Consider the following 19,842-nt stretch of genomic DNA (forward strand, 5'->3'; position numbering starts at 1 on the left):
CAAGAATTTTCTTTAGATGAAGGAGCTGGCTCCCTAAATTACATGCTGTTCTGAAGAATTTTTAAAAAAAACATTCTTTTCTTCTCCTTTCTCGATGAGGATGTACATTGTTGGAGAGTATGGAGTTTCACGGTTATAGGTTTTTCCCAGCACAGTGTAAACTGTATGACCACATTGCAGCCAAATTATTTCTATGGAGAAATGTGAGCAGTTTAATCATTCTAGCCTGGGACATTGCAGGAAATAAATTATACTAAAAATGAGCTATATAATTTCAGATTTATTTCCGACAACCCGCTTCCCATCTCTGGCCGGCAGCCTGTTCTCATCACCCACTCCTTCTGTACCTACTGTCACTTCCCTAAGTGTCAGTACCTCACCACCACAGGTAAGCTTTTTGGTTTGGTCTTAATATAATTGTAATACTCGAGCTTATCTTTTTCGCCACCTCTCCTGTGTATGTTTACAAATTACCAGAACAACTTTTCAAAATGTCGTGAATGACATAATCGTTCGTGTCATTAAACTGCATTTTCAGTATAATTTAGGGATGGAAAAATGGGTCTGCATAATAGATGGTAAACCTAAAGCTTCTGTGACACACAGACTGTTCCAAGTTGCATGCTGCAACTTAAATTTAGTTTTTAACACCGCTTCCCATGCAAGCCGGATGGTCATTTTTGCAGCAGGCTGCATCATCTAGAAACTAAAATATACAACTTTTACTCTTGTTACTATGGATGCTAGTAACTGATTTATTATTTAATACTTGTTGTGGTAAATGTTTGACTAGACAATGCAAAGGATGTCCATTGTGGCCCGGATCTTGCACACCCCTGCCAGCAGCTTGAAAACAGGGATGAGGGGAGCATGTAAAATCCAGCTTACTGCCCCTAACACAATTTTACCAGCAGTGGGGCTCGTGTCAGGTAGCTCTCCCACCAGTGGGACAATTGAGGCCCTTAAAAGAACAACTAGTGTCAAATTAAAAGCCTCATTCCACCGAATTTAACCTGGGACACGAGCAGCCCATATCAAGCACCCAGTCCGGCATGTTTCCTTGCACATGGGGGACATGGCCCCTGTCAGCATGGCCCTGGCAAGACCCCCAAAAACTTAGCTGCAACCCAGTGCTGAACACCACCTCAATCCCTGAGTGCAGTACCAGCAGTGTCCACCAGGCTCTGTTGGCACTGGAGGACTGCAAGTCTCTGATTGGCCAGCAACTCTCTGAACTGGGGCTTCCTGCTCCTAAGGAGTGGGTGTCCCACGTCCAGCCTATTAATCACCAGTCAGCCACTAAATGACTATGGGGCAGCAGTACTTGCACTGGGTGGGCTCCCTCTCTGACTTTTCAACCCGGGTGGCTGGGGACCACTTTGCATTGTAAAATGCAACCCTATGTTCTTACAGTTCAGGCAGCAGAAAATATTACCGCATTGTCCCTTCTGATAAAAACACTTTTTCTGGATTTATTTACCAACAAAATGTTACACAGGTTGAAAGGTCAGGCAAGATATGTTATAACAATAACAGCTTATAGCATGTACAAATTCAGTTAACTGTTCAGAAGAGTCTCTCTCAACAGTTTCAGGAAATATGTAGAAAGGTGCTGCACATGGACTACATATAATTTAATGCATGAAATTGACCTAGTGTTTATATATTGCTTCGACATCAGACGGATACAGTCTCTTTGCAAATTGAATTTTGCAAACAAAATCTTGCTGGAAGGTCTGGGAATTCTCTCTCTTTCATGGTGGTGCTGATACAATTTAACTTTTTTTTTAAACATCTGACAGACAAATAAGAAATTATTCTCGATTCTAATCAAACTGACATCAAGTAGCCCTGCCAGACAACAGTTATGAAGTAACCAAATAATTCATTTCAGAAGGACTCAGCATTAATTCAGTTAATCCAAAGATGAGCAGACTATGTTACAGCAATTCATGATGAAATTGTGCAAAGTTGTTGTAGGGAAGCACAATGCCATTTTATTTTTAAATGAAGCTTCCTGGAAGAAGCTGCAGGAACTTGAGATTCTTTCTGGCTTTATACAATGAGCTAGGGCTTGTATTTAAGTACTGCAAATTTGCCAAGTTGCATGTTGATTGTGGTGGGGTGGAAAAGAGAATTCCAGAGAATCATAGAATTCTTACAGTGCAGAAGGAGGCTATTCGGCCCATCGAGTCTGCACCGACTCTCTAACAGAGCATCTTATTGAGGCCCACTCCCCGCCCTAACCCCATGCGTTTATCCTGCCAATTCCCTAACCTACATATGTTGGGACACCTAAAGGACAATTTAGCATGGCCAATCCACCTAACCCGCACCTCTTTGTACCATGGGAGGAAACTGGAGCACCCAGAGGAAATCCACACACGCATGGGGAGATGTGCAAACTCCACACAGACACTCACCCAAGGCTGGAATTGAACCTGGATCCCTGGCACTACGAGGCAGCAGTGCTAACCACTATGCCACCCATCCAGGTAACCCCAGGTAACCAATAATTTGAATTGAAGTAGGCTGTAGCATGTGGTCAAAGCTTTTTGCATTTGTGCATTATTGTGTTGATAAAAAGTAAATTCCTATCACAGGTGGTATTTTTTAAAGAGGAGCACACATTTTGAGAGTCTCTGTGAAATTAATGTTGTAAGAAAAAAATAATGTAATGGATATTTATCTATTAGGAGCAAGAAATCGGATTAAAGTCTGATCATTTTTAATATGTAGTGCTTTGTTCTACATTTTTGTTTTATTCCGAGCTTTTTCACAATTCTTATTTGCACTTTTCACCCTTCCTTGCTTTTTAGTGTTTTTTTAAACCTCTTTCCCCCCCTCCCTTTTAACACAAAGATATGAACCTGGTTAAACTTCCTAAAATTGCACATGTACATGATTTGTATGGTGAGCTTGTCTTGATCTGGCTGTTATTTTGAGTTCTTTACCAGCTGATAGCAGAAGTTTTTAAAGCTGCATTTGGGATGTTACCAATTTCCATCCGATGCATTGAATGAACATCAATGTACAGAAAATATTATGCAGATGGGCTGTTCCATCCAGGAGTCCTTGCTGATAGGACTTTGCATCTTCCAAAATGTTTCCCTTTTGCCCAGGAGTAGAGCTAATTCATTATTTAGAAAAAAAGTTAGTAAAAGTACATCAGACATAAAATCCTTCCATATTCTCCCTTTTCCTCTACTCTAAAGGTTGACCATTGTATTTTGGTCAAGAACATTGAAGTTGCACGTGGAAGCTACAGATATGCAATTCAGATTGCCTGGGGGACATTGCTTGATACCACATTGTCCTATTGTATTGTTAGATACAGATGCTAGTAGGACAATACTAATATATAAGAATTACAGCATTTTGTACCTGAGAGAATACCTAAGGCACTAGACCCTAGAAATGTTACAATACCAATGTTAATTATCGTACTGATGTGGAGATGCCGGTGTTGGACTGGGGTAAACACTTTGGGTTGGACTGGAATTATCGTACTTGGTAGTGTTCCCTCAATTTTTATTTGGAATGCACAAGTTTTTTAATTTTTTTATACTTTTCCAATTCAATCAAATCAAGTCCAATTCAGAGTCTCAACAAGTTGAGACATTTCTGATCCAAGCTGACGACAGGGTTTGCAACCTTTTACCCTGTCTTGGGCCTGATCTACGTGAGCCAAGCTGATTGGAGTAGGCGGAGGTTTCCTCCTCCAAGGCTTGATCTCATTTGCATCTTAGCCAAAAGGCTGAGATGCCGCTTAAAAAAAATTGCTTCATATGAAAATGAAGCTTAAATGCAACCCAATGACCTCAACCAAGTGCAGCATCCGCATATCTACACTTGATCTTAGCCAAAAGGCCGAGAGGACAAGTGATTTATTTAACTATGCTGCCCCTTTAATTTTATTTTTGTGCAGTCACTGTGCACTGTAGCTTTGGGCAGTTGCCGCACTCGCCTCACAGGCAACATTGATCCTTGGACAGCACCAGAAATTATATACAACAATACTTATTTCCTTGATAAATCTTTCTAATTCTAGGCATTGCCATTGGTTAGAGATTTAGTGAAAATAATGTAAGCAATATGATTGAGTCACTTGGTAACACTTTGGCAGTCAACAAATGTATCAACTCTGCAATGTGGCTGGAATCGGCAGTACAGCAGTGTAAGTTTTAATTGTAATTACAGCACCACTCAGTGGCAAAATATGTTATGGCAATTTAAAGCTTTAATTGCATTTTGGTAGGTCCCGCCTCTTAAATTACTGGGGATTCCTGTATTTTAGAGAGTAGGAGGGCATCTGAGGAGCAGAAAAGGGATCATCAAAGCATTGAATTAGCAAGGTTTTGAATTTGACTGTTTAATTCTTGTGAACAAAATAGTTGTGTTGTACTTTTTAAAATCTGAAATGGTCCCAGGGTTGCATAGGGCATTCCATAATATTCCTGGCAGGTGGGTTTGGGACATGCTTCATGGACTGTAATTTTGTATTATTTAACAAAATAGTGTAGTTGATTATTATGTTTGTTTATATATGCGAGAAAATACCAGGAACATAGATGAAGATTTAAAGCAAAAATAAGAAACTAGTGTTGTCTACAGACACTGTCTGATCCTGATCTGAGATTAATGGACCTTCGACTGGTGGATTTTCTTTTGACCTCTACTGGCTGTTTTCAAGTTTCCCTGGCAGACTTCCCTGACTTGTCTGTAATGTTACCTCTTTATAACCTGTTACTAACTTGCAAATGGAGAGTTATGAAAGAGGGAGTGAAGAAAAATTTATTCTGGATATTGTTTTATTTATGAACGAAGCTGTTGCCACTGCTTAAAATAGCAGCGATGAATGTGAACGTGTTAAATATTCATATAGCATTGCTAATAGGAGTGTCTACACTTATAAAAACTGCTCTGTATTCAGTTTTACTTCTAGCTTGAAATGGAAGAATATTGTGTCTGTAGTTAGAATAATTCAATTTATATTCAGCTGAGCACTTGCTCTCAATCAAAGTTTTTAACATTTATTATATAATTGTATCTTTTTTAAGGAAGCTATCCTGCCGGCTGGCAATCTAACTGGCACAATGTCATCAGTTAACATTGAGGAGGAATTAATTCCATCTCCTGGCCCTCCTTCGGTGATGGATAGTGTTAATACCAGCAATGAGAATAGTAACTCAAAATTCACAGCTTTTGTTCAGAATCAAGAATTTCGTCCACAGACAGCACTAAACAACCAGCAGACATTTTTACCACTGTTTTCATCTGATGTGCCGTCATCTCAGACTCCCCAAACCCAGCAGCCAGAAAACGTCAAGTCTGAAGTGCCTTCCAGCATGTCTCTGAATGTTCAGCCATTTGTCTCACCAGAGAATCAGAAGTTTCCTTTTCCCACCTCACCAGCGCCACCAGCGATTACTCACACTGCCTCGTCTATGTTTACACAAATTCCTGCTGCTACTACATTCACCCAAAACCAGAACCTTCATCTGGCCTTGAAGCAAGAAGGAGTGCCTTGTAATATTACTATGCAGCCACCAAAAATCCCTACACCTTTTGCTGTACCAAAAGCTGCGCCTTCTCCAGGGCTTGGAATTCGGCCTCCAAAACAGCTGCAGAAATTTGCGCCTGCGTTGAAGTCAGACCCAGTTCCCATTGCACCTGCTCCTTCACCAAACACCTTCTTAGCACAATTTTTGGCAACAGGTAAGAAAACTTTGACCTTAAATTTGATGCTAACTTGAAAAACGTAGAACTTGTAACATAATGGCTCTTCCATTTGTTGATCATGGCAATGAATGTCAGGTCTTTTATCTGTGGAAATAGATTCTGTGCTCTAGTGAAGTAAAAGAGTTCCGACAATTGAATGCTAATTTCCCTGAAATTAATTTTTTGCTGGTTGAAATACTTTATATTGAATTTATTATATAGTTTTCATGTTATATGGTCTGATTTTCAATGTACAATTGTGTAATTTGTGGTATTTTTGGCTGCAGTAACAAAATTGTATTAAGTGAAATAGAACAGATATACCACTGTGTCTATTCCACTTCTTTGAAAGAGCAATCTAATCTCTCCCACTTGTCTGCTCTTTCACCATAGTCCTACATTTTCCCTTTTGAGTATAGATCCAATTCTTTTTTGAAAGCCACCGTTGTATCATCTTATACCAGCCTTTCAGGCAGTGCATTCCAGAACATAACTCGTACAAAAAATAAACTTCTCCTGATCTCTCCTCTGGTGCTGTTGCTAATTGCCTTAAATATGTGTCCTCTGTGTGCTGACCAGTTTGCCAGTGGAAATGGGGAACATGGGGTGAAATCTTAATTTTGAATACCTCTCTCTTAATCTCTGCTGTAACAAGAACAAGCCCAGTTTCTCTAATTTATCCATGGATCTCCAGTCCCTCAGCACTGCAGTAAGCTCTCCAAGGCTTGAAGGAGATTGTCATTGACTTCAGGAAGCGTAAAGGAGAACATGCCCGTGTCTACATCAATGGGGACAAAGTAGAAAGGGTTGAGAGCTTCAAGTTTTTTTAGGTATCCAGATTACCAACAACCTGTCCTGGTCCCCCCATGCTGACACTATAGTTAAGAAAGCCCACTGCCTCTACTTTGTCAGAAGACTAAGGAAATTTGGCATGTCAGCTATGACTCTCTCCAACTTTTACAGATGCACCATAGAAAGCACTCTTTCTGGTTGTATCACAGCTTGGTATGGCTTCTGCTCTGTCCAAGACCACAAGGAACTACAAAAGGTCGTGAATGTAGCCTAATCCATCACGCAAACCAGCCTCCCATCCATTGACTCTGTCTACACTTCCCGCTGCCTCGGCAAAGCAGCCAGCATAAATAAGGACCCCATGCACCGTGGACATTATTCCACCTTCGGGAAAAAGATACAAAAGTCTGAGGTCACATACCAACCGACTCCTCTTCCCTGCTGCTGTCAGACTTTTGAATGGACTTACCTTGCATTAAGTTGATCTTTCTCTACAGCCTAGCTATGACTGTAACACTACATTCTGCACTCTCTCGTTTCCTTCTCTATGAACGGTATGTTTTGTCTGTATAGCGCGCAAGAAACAATACTTTTCACTCTGTTCGTACATGTGACAAATCAAATCAAAAGCATCATTCTTAAACTGGGTACCCAGAATTGAAAACACTACTCCAGCAGAGGCCTAACTGGTGATTGATAAAATTTTAGCATAACTTAATTTAATATTTTAACTGTTGAATGTAAATCTGTTGAATCAGTAATGGTCAACAATTAAATATAAGTAAAATACTGCTGAAGCTGGAATCTGAAACGAAAACAGAAAATGCTGGAAGATCTCAGCAGGTGTGACAGCATCTGTGGGGAGAGAATAGAGCCGACGTTTCAGTCTGGATGACCCTTCGTCAGAGTCATTCTTAACAAACTGTTAGGTTTGTTTCCCAGGTATGAAGGGTACATCGTTCAGAGGTGCTGCAACAATGAGAAGTTAAAGTTAATAAATTGCTACCTGTAGTGCAAATAAATATGCAGTTCTCGTAGTTGAATTAACAAAAACAAAAGAACAAAGAACAGTACAGCACAGGAAACCGGCCCTTCGGCCCTCCAAGCCTGTGCCGCTCTTTGGTCCAACTAGACCATTCGTTTGTATCCTTCCATTCCCAGGCTGCTCATGTGACTATCCAGGTAAGTCTTAAACGATGTCAGCGTGTCTGCCTCCACCACCCTACTTGGCAGCGCATTCCAGGCCCCCGCCACTCTGTATAAAAAAACGTCCCTCTGATATCTGAGTTATACCTCGCCCCTCTCACCTTGAGCCCGTGACCCCTCGTGATTGTCACCTCCGACCCGGGAAAAAGCTTCCCACTGTTCACCCTATCTACACCCTTCATAATTTTGTACACCTCTATTAGGTCTCCCCTCATTCTCCGTCTTTCCAGGGAGAACAAGCCCAGTTTACCCAAACTCTCCTCATAGCTAAGACCCTCCATACCAGGCAACATCCTGGTCAACCTTCTCTGCACTCTCTCTAAAGCCTCCACGTCCTTCTGGTAGTGCGGCGACCAGAACTGGACGTAGTACTCCAAATATGGCCTAACCAGCGTTCTATACAGCTGCAACATCAGACTCCAGCTTTTATACTCTATACCCCGTCCTATAAAGGCAAGCATACCATATGCCTTCTTCACCGCCTTCTTCACCACCTCCTCCACCTGTGCTGCCACCTTCAAGGATTTGTGGACTTGCACAACTAGGTCCCTCTGTGTTTCTATACTCTTGATGGCTCTGCCATTTATTGTATAACTCCCCCCTACATTAGTTCTTCCAAAATGCATCACTTCGCAGTTATCCGGATTAAATTCCATCTGCCATTTCTCTGCCCAATTTTCCAGCCTATCTATATCCTGCTGTATTGTCCAACAATGTTCATCGCTATCCGCAAGTCCAGCCATCTTCGTGTCATCCGCAAACTTGCTGATAACACCAGTTACACCTTCCAAATCATTTATTTATATATATATCACAAATAGCAGAGGTCCCAGTATAGAGCCCTGCAGAACACCACTGGTCATAGACCTCCAGCTGGAAAAAGACCCTTCGACTGCTACCCTCTGTCTCCTGTGGCCAAGATGTGGAGATGCCGGCGTTGGACTGGGGTAAACAAAGTAAGAAGTTTAACAACAACATTTGTCCTGAAGAAGGGGCTTGCAGCTCCAAATAAACCTGTTGGACTTTAACCTGGTGTTGTTAAACTTCTCCCTGTGGCCAAGCCAGTTTTCTATCCATCTAGCCACCTCTCCTTGTATCCCATGAGCCTTAACCTTCTTAACCAACCTGCCATGAGGGACTTTGTCAAATGCCTTACTGAAATCCATAAAGATGACATCCACGGCCCTTCCTTCGTCAACTGTTTTTGTCACTTCCTCAAAAAACCCACCAAATTTGTAAGGCACGACCTCCCTCTTACAAAACCATGCTGTGTGTCACTAATGAGATTGTTCCGTTCTAAATGCGCATACATCCTGTCTCTAAGAATCCTCTCCAACAACTTCCCTACCACGGACGTCAAGCTCACTGGTCGATAATTACCTGGGTTATCCCTGCTACCCTTCTTAAATAACGGTACCACATTCGCTATCCTCCAATCCTCAGGGACCTCACCTGTGTCCAATGAAGAGACAAAGATTTCGGTCAGAGGCCCAGCAATTACATTTCTTGTCTCCCTGAGCAGTCTAGGATAGATGCTATCAGGCCCTGGGGATTTATCAGTTTTAATGTTACCTCAAAAACCTAACACTTCCTCCCTTGTAATGGAGATTTTCTCTAACGGGTCAACACCTCCCTCTGAGACACTCCCAGTCAACAAGTCCCTCTCCTTTGTGAATACCAATGCAAAGTATTCATTTAGGATCTCCCCTATTCCCTTGGGTTCTAAGCATAATTCCCCTCCTTTGTCCCCGAGAGGTCTGACTTTTTCCCTGACAACTCTTTTGTTCCAAACATATGAATAAAATGTGTTCGGATTCTCCTTAATCCTGTCTGCCAAGAACATTTCGTGACCTCTTTTTGCCCTTCTAACTCCCCGTTTGAGTTCTTTCCTACTCTCTGTATTCCTCCAGGGCTCCATCTGTTTTCAGTTGCCTGGACCTAACGTACGCCTCTCTTTGATCAGATCCTCAATTTCCCTGGTTATCCACAGCTCTCGAATCCTACCTTTCCTGTCCTTCCTCTTTACAGGCACATGCCTGTCCTGCAGCCTTATCAACTGTTCCTTAAAAGACTCCTACATGCCAGACATGGACTTACCTCCGAACAGCCTCTCCCAATCAACGTCCACCAATTCCTGCCTAATTCGGCTATAGTTAGCCTTCCCCCAATTTAGCACCCTACCCTTAGGACAACGCTCGTCCTTGTCCATTACTATCCTAAAGTTAACAGAGTTGTGGTCACTATTTGCCACATGTTCCCCTCCCGAAACTTTGACGACCTGACCAGGCTCATTTCCCAGAACTAGATCCAGTATAGCCCCCTCTCTAGTTGGGCTATCACCATACTGTTCCAAAGAACCTTCCAGTACGCATTTTACAAATTCCTCCCCGTCCAGACCCCCAGCCCTAAGCACTTTCCAGCCTATACCAGGGAAATTGAAGTCTCCCACTACAACAACCCTATTTCTTCTGCACATATCCAGAATCTCCTGACATATCCGTTCCTCCACTTCGCCTGGGCTGTTGGGTGGCCTGAAGTATACCCCCAGCTCAGTGATTGCACCTTTCCTGTTTCTGAGCTCCACCCACAGCGACTCGATACATGACCCCTCTAAATTGTCCACCCTCTGCACTGCTGTAATATGCTCCCTAACTAATACCGCTACTCCCCCACCTTTTTTCGCCCCTCCTCTGTCTCACCTAAAACACTTATACCCCGGAATATTCAGCTGCCAGTCCTGTCCTTTTAACCATGTCTCCGTCACTGCAACCACATCCAAATTCCGCGTAAGCATTAAGGCCCTAAGTTCGTCTGTCTTACCAGTTACGCTTCTCGCATTGAAGCAGATGCACTCCAGACCTCCAGGCCCACTCAGGTCATCCTGCTCCAGAATGCTCTTCTTAGCTAGCCTTGCCCTGGCCCCCAGCTCGACCCCAGCCTCAGTACTTACTGACCTACTGTTTTGATCCCCACCCCCCTGCCACACTAGTTTAAACCCTGCCGAAACACTCCAGCAAAACTCCCAGCCAGGATATTTGTGCCCTTCCAGTTAAGGTGTAACCCATCCTTTCCGTATAGGTGCCATCCTCTCATGAAGACGTCCCAATGATCTTGCACCAGTCCTTTAGCCACATGTTCAATTGTAGAATCTCCTTGTTCCTGGCCTCACTAGCACTAGGCACTGGTTAGTTTTTAGGTGATCACAAGATAATTATTGCTGAGGTAACTTTATGGCCAGAGCTCATTCATCCAAGTATGACCCTTAAGTCCATTTCAATCAACACAACATCGCTTCGTTTTTAAATCATTTTGATTTTTGCCTCCAATATTGTATCTGGGAGAGAATTCCAAGTGTGGAGAATTATCTCCTGATAGGAGTACTAAATTTGTCATTTTAAGTTTGAATGTATAGCCCTTGGTCTTTTTAATCTTGCACATAATTAAAAATAATTCTTGAATTTAACTCTCAATAGTCTAATTGTGATCTGACCTGAGCAGCATGCAATTTGATTACAACTTTCTCAGACCAGTATTCTAACTGTGTTCTGTTTGCTTAATTGATTGGTTTGGATATGTTGCATATTATGCCTAAAATGTAATTGTCTTTTTCAACTTCATCCTCTGCTATTACTACAACATTCATTGTGTGTGTGCATTGCTTGTTTATCCTTTCAATTCTGTACTAGCTTAATGGTAAAATCTGGGCGGCATGGACAAGTTGAGCCAAAGGGCCTGTTTCCATGCTGTAAACCTCTATGACTCTATAACGTACATTGCATTTCTCTGTATTAAATTCCATCTACCATTGTTCTACCCACTTTCATATTTCCTCCATCTCATTCTGTAACTTCTGAGCTTTTGTTTTCCGATTTCACTGTTCCAGTTTGGTACCATCTACCAATTTGTATTGGGTTTCTCAGTCCATCATGATGTAAATTGGAAACAGCATGGTCTCAACCCCTGAGCACTGCTGCTAGCGATTTCCTCCACTCTCCTAATTCCTACTTTCCTCTCTAAGCAGTGTGAGAACAAAGGGCATATATGGAAGTACAAGTGGTCTCTGCAAGTAATCTAGGCCCCACTTTATAATTTATATGAACAAATTAAATGTGGCTAGTTTTGTCATCTAAATTTGTACAAATGCACAATCGATGAGCATGTCACGGAAAGCATGACTGTTCATTTTAGATAATTTCAATACTTGCACATTAACTATTTGAATTTGGACCAATGTTTGTGTTTCGCAAGAAAACATTTTTCTCTCTGGGATTGGAATTTGCCAACATCGAACAATCTGGTCAGTGAGAGGAAAGGGTTGAAGTCTATCCTCGGCAATTAAATTGAGTCTGTAAACATTCAATTTGCATCTCACCTGTCAGGCAATTCTTTCAGTGTTATTTGCACATTTAAGGTAAAACATTTTTTTAGGTGAGCTGTTGTGTTGATTTTTCAGTCACATTCATGTAGATATTAATTTAACGTTTAAAGTTTATTAGTGTCATTAGTATAACTGTAGGCTTACATTAACACTGCAATGAAGTTACTGTGAAAATCCCCTCGTCATCACACTCCAGCGCCCGATCGGGTAACACTGAGGGAGAATTGAGCAAGGCCAATGTACTTAACCAGCACGTCTTTCAGACTGTGGGAAGAAACCGGAGCACCCGGAGGAAACCCATGCAGACACGGGGAGACTCCGCACAGTCCCCAAAAACATTATATTTTATTTTAAAAAATTTTGAACGCAACTTATAAAGCTTTTTTTCCACAAAGGTTCCCCTAATTTTGATGGTATATATCAATGATTCAGATTTAAATGGGGAGCATAATTAGGAAAGTTGCAGATGTAACAAGAATCGGCCATAGTTTATAGTGTGGTTCACATTGACAGCAGGATGGTATTGGTGAATTGGACAGAACAGTGGAAAATGATCTTTAGTCCAGAGAAGTGAGAGGTAATGCAATGGGGAGGGCAAACAAGGTAAGGGAATGCAGAATAAATGGTACATTTCTGGGTGTTGTAGAAATTGGCAAGAGTGCATGTCCACAAATACCTGAAGGTAGCAAGAGAGGTGGTGGTGTATTGGTATCCTCGCTGGACTAGTAATCCAGAGACCCAGGGTAATGGTCTGGGTTCGAATCCCACCACGGCAGGTGGTGAAATTTTCATTCAGTAAAAATATGGATTTGAACTTCTCATGACAGTCCTTGGCGGGTCGGATCAAGGAAAACCCCAAGACTTTTTACTCTTATGTGAGGAATAAAAGAATGACCAGGGTGAGGTTAGGGCCGGTCAAGGACAGTAGTGAGAACTTGTGTATGGAGTCAGTAGAGATAGGCGAGGTGATGAATGAATACTTTTCTTCAGTGTTCACCAAGGAGAGGGGCCATGTTTTTGAGGAAGAGAAGGTGTTACAGGCTAATAGGCTGGAGGAAATAGATGTTCGGAGGGAGGATGTCCTGGCAGTTTTGAATAAACTGAAGGTCGATAAGTCCCCTGGGCCTGATGAAATGTATCCTAGGATTCTTTGGGAGGCAAGGGATGAGATTGCAGAGCCTTTGGCTTTGATCTTTGGGTCCTCACTGTCCACGGGGATGGTGCCAGAGGACTGGAGAGTGGCAAATGTTGTTCCTCTGTTTAAGAAAGGGAATAGAAATGACCCTGGTAATTATAGACCGGTTAGTCTTACTTCAGTGGTTGGTAAATTGATGGAAAAGGTCCTTAGGGATGGGATTTACGACCATTTAGAAAGATGCGGATTAATCCGGGATAGAAGCACGGATTCGTGAAGGGCAAGTCGTGCCTCATAAATTTGATTGAATTTTTTGAGGAGGTATCGAAGTGTGTTGATGAAGGTAGGGCAGTTGATGTCATATACATGGATTTTAGTAAGGCGTTTGATGAGGTCCCCCATGGTCGGCTTATGATGAAAGTGAGGAGGTGTGGGATAGAGGGAAAGTTGGCCGATTGGATAGGTAACTGGCTGTCTGACCGAAGACAGAGGGTGGTGGTGGATGGAAAATTTTCGGACTGGAGGCAGGTTGCTAGCGGAGTGCCACAGGGATCAGTGCTTGGTCCTCTGCTCTTTGTGATTTTTATTAATGACTTAGAGGAGGGGGCTGAAGGGTGGATCAGTAAATTTGCTGATGACACCAAGATTGGTGGAGTAGTAGATGAGGTGGAGGGCTGTTGCAGGCTGCAAAGAGACATAGATAGGATGCAAAGCTGGGCTGAAAAATGGCAAATGGAGTTTAACCCTGATAAATGTGAGGTGATTCATTTTGGTAGGACAAATTTAAATGTGGATTACAGGGTCAAAGGTAGGGTTCTTAAGACTGTGGAGGAACAGAGAGATCTTGGGGTCCATATCCACAGATCTCTAAAGGTTGCCAAAAAAGCGGATAGAGCTGTGAAGAAGGCCACAGTGTGTTAGCTTTTATTAACAGGGGGTTTGAGTTTAAGAGCCGTGGGGTTATGCTGCAACTGTACAGGAGCTTGGTGAGACCACATTTGGAATATTGTGTGCAGTTCTGGTCACCTCACTATAAGAAGGATGTGGAAGCGCTGGAAAGAGTGCAGAGGAGATTTACCAGGATGCTGCCTGGTTTGGAGGGTAGGTCTTATGAGGAAAGGTTGAGGGAGCTAGGGCTGTTCTCTCTGGAGCGGAGGAGGCTGAGGGGAGACTTAATAGAGGTTTATAAAATGATGAAGGGGATAGATAGAGTGAACGTTCAAAGACTATTTCCTCAGGTGGATGGAGCTATTACAAGGGGGCATAACTATAGGGTTCATGTTGGGACATATAGGAAGGATATCAGAGGTAGGTTCTTTATGCAGAGAGTGGTTGGGGTGTGGAATGGACTGCCTGCAGTGATAGTGGAGTCAGACACTTTAGGAACATTTAAGCGGTTATTGGATAGGCACATGGAGCACACCAGGATGATAGGGAGTGGGATAGCTTGATCTTGGTTTCAGATAAAGCTCGGCACAACATCGTGGGCCGAAGGGCCTGTTCTGTGCTGTACTGTTCTATGTTCTATGATGACCATGAAATCATGTTGACTGTTGTAAAAACATATCTGGTTCACTGATGTCCCTTCGGGAAGAAAATGAACCTGATCTGGCCTACATGTAATTCCTGATCCACAGCAATGTGGTTGGCTCTTAGATACCTCAAATGGCCTAGCAAGCCTGTTTATAATTCAGGTCTGAAACTATATTCTTAAATAAACTTTGTTTGATAAAAGCTCCCTAGTGGGTCATTTTTGCACTTTGAATTTGGCTAGGGTAAGCATGATACGTTTCACTTCAGATATGTTTCAAATGACCCACTAGGGAGCTTTAACAAACAAAGTTTATTTAAGAATATAGTTAACATGTATAGAAAAATAATTAGCAATAACTTTTATCAATTACAAAACAACCACGATAATGTATAACCCTTAAATATATCTCAAATGTTCCAATCAAACAAAACTTCCCTTGGACAAAACCCTTTCCACAGGTTTAACACAGCAAGGACGAATGCTCACGTGATACTGAATGGAGTCCTTTGGTTGGAGAATTGAAACCCTGACTTCACAGCCGTGTAACTTCTAGCAGCCCTCTCGATACACCTAGAACAGTTTGAAAGCCTTGCTTTCAGCTAAACAGCAGAATTTCCAAAACCAGGGAGAGAGAAACACTTTTCAGCTTGATGTCCCTTCTAAAAACTAAAACTGCAGCCAGCCAAACAGAAAATGAAACCTTAAATTCACTAGGAAAGAAAAAAAATGACCAAAAACACATGACATGTCAACCAGTCTTCCTCCTAACAATGCAGGGTCATAAAAATAAACAACTCCATTTAAGCCACTGACATAGCAATAAAAGGACTTCTACAGCCAGTCTAGCAACAATGAGAGCTGAGTCTGAGGGAACTGCAGAGAACACAATTGGAAAAACTCTTTAAAGGTACACTAATGTCACAAGCCACTCAGTGGTTGCCCAGCCAGCGACGCCCATATCCCATAGGACAGGTAGGTAAAGTGGTTTAAGAAGGCATAACTGATTCTTCCTTTTATTGATTGAAGCAGAGAACTACAGAAGCAGAGAGTTTATGCTATAAACTTCTAGAGTACTGCATACAGTTCTGGTTACTGCACTACAGGAAGGATGTGTTCATACCAGAAAGAGTGCAGAGAAGATTTACAAGGATATTACCAGGAATAGAGAATTTTGGCTATAAGGGAGGATTGCATAAGCTTGGAGTTGTTTACTTTGGAACAAAAGAGGCTGAGAGAAGATGTAATTGAGACGTAGAGTTTATGAGGTGCCTCAGTAGAGTAAACAGGAAGAACCTCAAGAATACTCAGCATGGCTTTGTCAAGGGCAGATCGTGCCTTACGAGCCTGGTGGAGTTCTTCAAAAATGTGACTAAACACATTGACGAAGGGAAGGTGGTCGATGTGGTTTATATGGATTTTAGCAAGGCATTCGATAAGGTTCCCATGCAAGGCTTCTAGAAAAAGTGAGGGCATGGGATCCAAGGGGCTGCTGCCCGGTGGATCCAGAACTGGCTTGCCCAAAGGAGGCAGAGAGTGGGTATAGATGGGTCTTTTTCTAATTGGAGTTCGGTCACCAGGGATCTGTTCTGGGACCCTTGCTGTTTGTCATTTTCATAAATGACCTGGATGAGTAAGTGGAGGGATGGGTTGGTAAGTTTGCCGATGACACGAAGGTTGGTGGGGTTGTGGATAGTCTGGAGGGATGTCAGAAGTTACAGAGGGACATAGATAGGATGCAAGACTGGGCGGAGAAGTGGCAGATGGACATCAACCCTGATAAATGCGTCGTGGTCCATTTTGGCAGGTCAAATGGGATGAAGGAGTACAATATAAAGGGAAAAACTCTTAGTACTGTAGAGGATCAGAAGGACCTTGGGGTCCGGGTCCATAGGACTCTAAAATCGGCCCTGCAGGTGGAGGAGATGGTTAAGAAGGCGTATGGTGTGCTGGCCTTTATCAATTGAGGGATTGAGTTTAGGAGTCCAGGGATAATGATGCAGCTATATAAGACCCTCGTCAGACCCCACTTGGAGTACTGTGCTCAGTTCTGATTGCCTCATTACAGGAAGGATGTGGAAAAGATTGAAAGGGTGCAGAGGAGATTTACAAGGATGTTGCCTGGATTGAGTGGTATGACTTATGAGGATAGGCTGAGGGAGCTCGGTCTTTTCTCCTTGGAGAGACGAAGGATGAGAGGAGACCTAATAGAGGTATATAAGATGTTGAGAGGCAGAGATCGGGTGGACTCTCGGAGGCTTTTTCCCAGGGTGGAAATGTCTGCTACGAGAGGACACAGGTTTAAGGTGCTGGGGGTTAGGTACAGGGGAGATGTTAGAACATAGAACAGTGCAGCACAGAACAGGCCCTTCGGCCCACGATGTTGTGCCGAGCTTTATCTGAAACCAAGATCAAGCTATCCCACTCCCTATCATCCTGGTGTGTTCCATGTGCCTATCCAATAACCGCTTAAATGTTCCTAAAGTGTCTGACTCCACTATCACTGCAGGCAGTTAGGGGTAAGTTTTTTACAGAGGGTGGTGGGCGAGTGGAATCGGGTGCCGTCAGTGGTGGTGGAGGCGAACTCAATAGGGTCTTTTAAGAGACTCCTGGATGAGTACATGGAGCTTAATAGGATGGAGGGTTATAGGAAGGTCTAGAAGGTAGGGATGTGTTCGGCACAACTTGTGGGCCGAAGGACCTGTTTGCGCTGTAGTTTTTCTATGTTTCTAACCTATTTCCCCTACCAGAGAGGTCAATTGCAAAGAGTTTAATAGCCAGGGGCAATAGATTTAAGGTAATTAGCAGAAAAACTATAGGGAAGTTGAGTCTTTTTCACCAGAGGGGTGGTGGGGTCTGGTACACATCTGCCTGAAAGAATGGTAGATGCAGAAATGCTGCTCATGTTTTAAAACAAAATATATGGATTTGCATTTTCAGTACATTAACCTGCAGGGCTATGGATCAAGATTTGGAAAGTGGAATTACGCCAGAAATCTTTTTCAGCTAGCATTGGCATAATGGACCAATAGGCCTCTTCCTGTGGTGTAAAGTTTCAATTTTTCTGGGTCACCCATTTTCCTGAGTCATGCTCAGTTGTTTTATGTGAAATTTAACTTCAATATTGGTTATAGCCTTTTTAAAAATTGTATGATTTCCCTCTTGTAAGTATGTTAGCTGACTTTATTTCTTCTCTCGCACATATGGACTGACTAGGGCCTGGAATTAAGAAGTAGATTGAGTGATATGTTTTAATTAGAGTCATAGAGGTTTACAGCATGGAAACAGGCCCTTCGGCCCAACTTGTCCATGCCGCCTTTTTTTTAAACCCCTAAGCTAATCCCAATTGCCCGCATTTGGCCCATATCCCTCTATACCCATCTTATCCATGTAACTTTCTAAATGCTTTTTAAAAGACAACATTGTACCCGCCTCCACTACTACATCTGGCAGCTTGTTCCAGACACTCACCACCCTGTGTGAAAAAATTGCCCCTCTGGACACTTTTGTATCTTTCCCCTCTCACCTTAAACCTATGCCCTCTAGTTTTAGACTCCCCTACCTTTGGGAAAAGATATTGACTACCTAGCTGATCTATGCCCCTCATTATTTTATAGACCTCTATAAGATCACCCCTCGGCCTCCTATGCTCCAGGGAAAAAAGTCCCAGTCTATCCAGCCTCTCCTTGTAATCTAAACCATCAAGTCCCAGTAGCATCCTAGTAAATCTTTTCTGTACCCTTCCTAGTTTAATAATATCCTCCCTATAATAGGGTGACCACAACTGTACACAGTACTCCAATTGTAACCGTACCAATGTCTTGTACAACTTCAACAAGATGACCCAATTCCTGTATTCAATGTTCTGACCGATGAAACCAAGCATGCCGAATGCCTTCTTCACCACTCTCTCCATCTGTGACTCCACTTTCAAGGAGCTATGACCATGTACCCCTAGATCTCATTGTTCTGTAACCCTTTCCAACACCCTATCATTAACTGAGTAAGTCCTGCCTTGGTTCAATCTACCAAAATGCATCACCTCGCATTTGTCGAAATTAAACTCCATCTGCCATTTGTCAGCCCACTGGCCCAATTGATCAAGATCCCATTGCAACTGGAGATAACTTTCTTCACTGTCCACTATGCCACCAATCTTGGTGTCACCTGCAAACTTACTAACCATGCCTCCTATATTCTCATCCAAATCATTAATATAAATGGCAAATAACAGTGGACTCTGCACTGAGGCACACCGCTGGTCACAGGCCTCCAGTTTGAAAAACAACCCTCTACAACCATCCTCTGGCTTCTGTCAAGAAGCCAATTTTGTATCCATTAAGATACCTCACCCTGGATCCCGTGAGATTTAACCTTGTGCAACAACCTACCATGCGGTACTTTGTCAAAGGCCTTGCTAAAGTCCATTAGACAACATCAACTGCACTGCTCTCATCTACCTTCTTGGTTACCCCTTCAAAAAACTTAATCAAATTTGTGAGACATGATTTTTCACTGAGTCATGCTGACTGTCCCTAATCAGTCCTTGTGTCTCTAAATGCCTGTAGATCCTGTCTCTCAAAATACCTTCCAACAATTTACCCACCACAGATGTGAGGCTCACTGGCCTGTAGTTCCCGGGCTTTTCCCTGCAGCCCTTTGTTTAAAAAGGCACAACATTTGCCACTCTCCAATCTTCAGGCACCTCACCTGTGACTATCGATGATTCAAATATCTCGGCTAGGGGACCTGCAATTTCCTCCCTAGCCTCCCACAATGTCCTGGGATACACTTCATCAGGTCCCGGGGATTTATCCACTTTGATGTGCTTTAAGACTTCCAGCCCCACCTCCTCTGTAATATATACACTCCTCAAGACATCACTATTTATTTCCCCAAGTTCCCTAACATCCATGCTTTTCTCAACAGTAAATACTGATGAGAAATACTCATTTAAGGATCTCCCCTATCTCTTGTGGATCCGTACATAGATGACCTTGTTGATCCTTAAGAGGCCTTGCTCTCTCCCTTGTTACTCTTTTGCCCTTTATGTATTTGTAGAAGCTCTACAAGTCAAAA

General features: G+C 42.7%; 1 protein-coding gene across 2 annotated transcripts in view; it reads left to right on the forward strand.

The window, feature by feature from the left end:
• mlxip (MLX interacting protein) overlaps positions 1 to 19,842 on the forward strand; it is a 120,059-nt gene that overhangs the window by 63,026 nt on the left and 37,191 nt on the right. For both annotated transcript variants that reach the window (XM_078227515.1, XM_078227514.1), the window contains exons 8-9: positions 279 to 388; positions 5,061 to 5,718. In XM_078227515.1, coding sequence (XP_078083641.1) covers positions 279 to 388; positions 5,061 to 5,718 — 768 coding nt within the window. The remainder of the gene's footprint in view (positions 1 to 278; positions 389 to 5,060; positions 5,719 to 19,842) is intronic.

The sequence above is a fragment of the Mustelus asterias genome, chromosome 13 (assembly GCF_964213995.1).
Source record: "Mustelus asterias chromosome 13, sMusAst1.hap1.1, whole genome shotgun sequence".
NCBI classification, from domain to species: domain Eukaryota; kingdom Metazoa; phylum Chordata; class Chondrichthyes; order Carcharhiniformes; family Triakidae; genus Mustelus; species Mustelus asterias.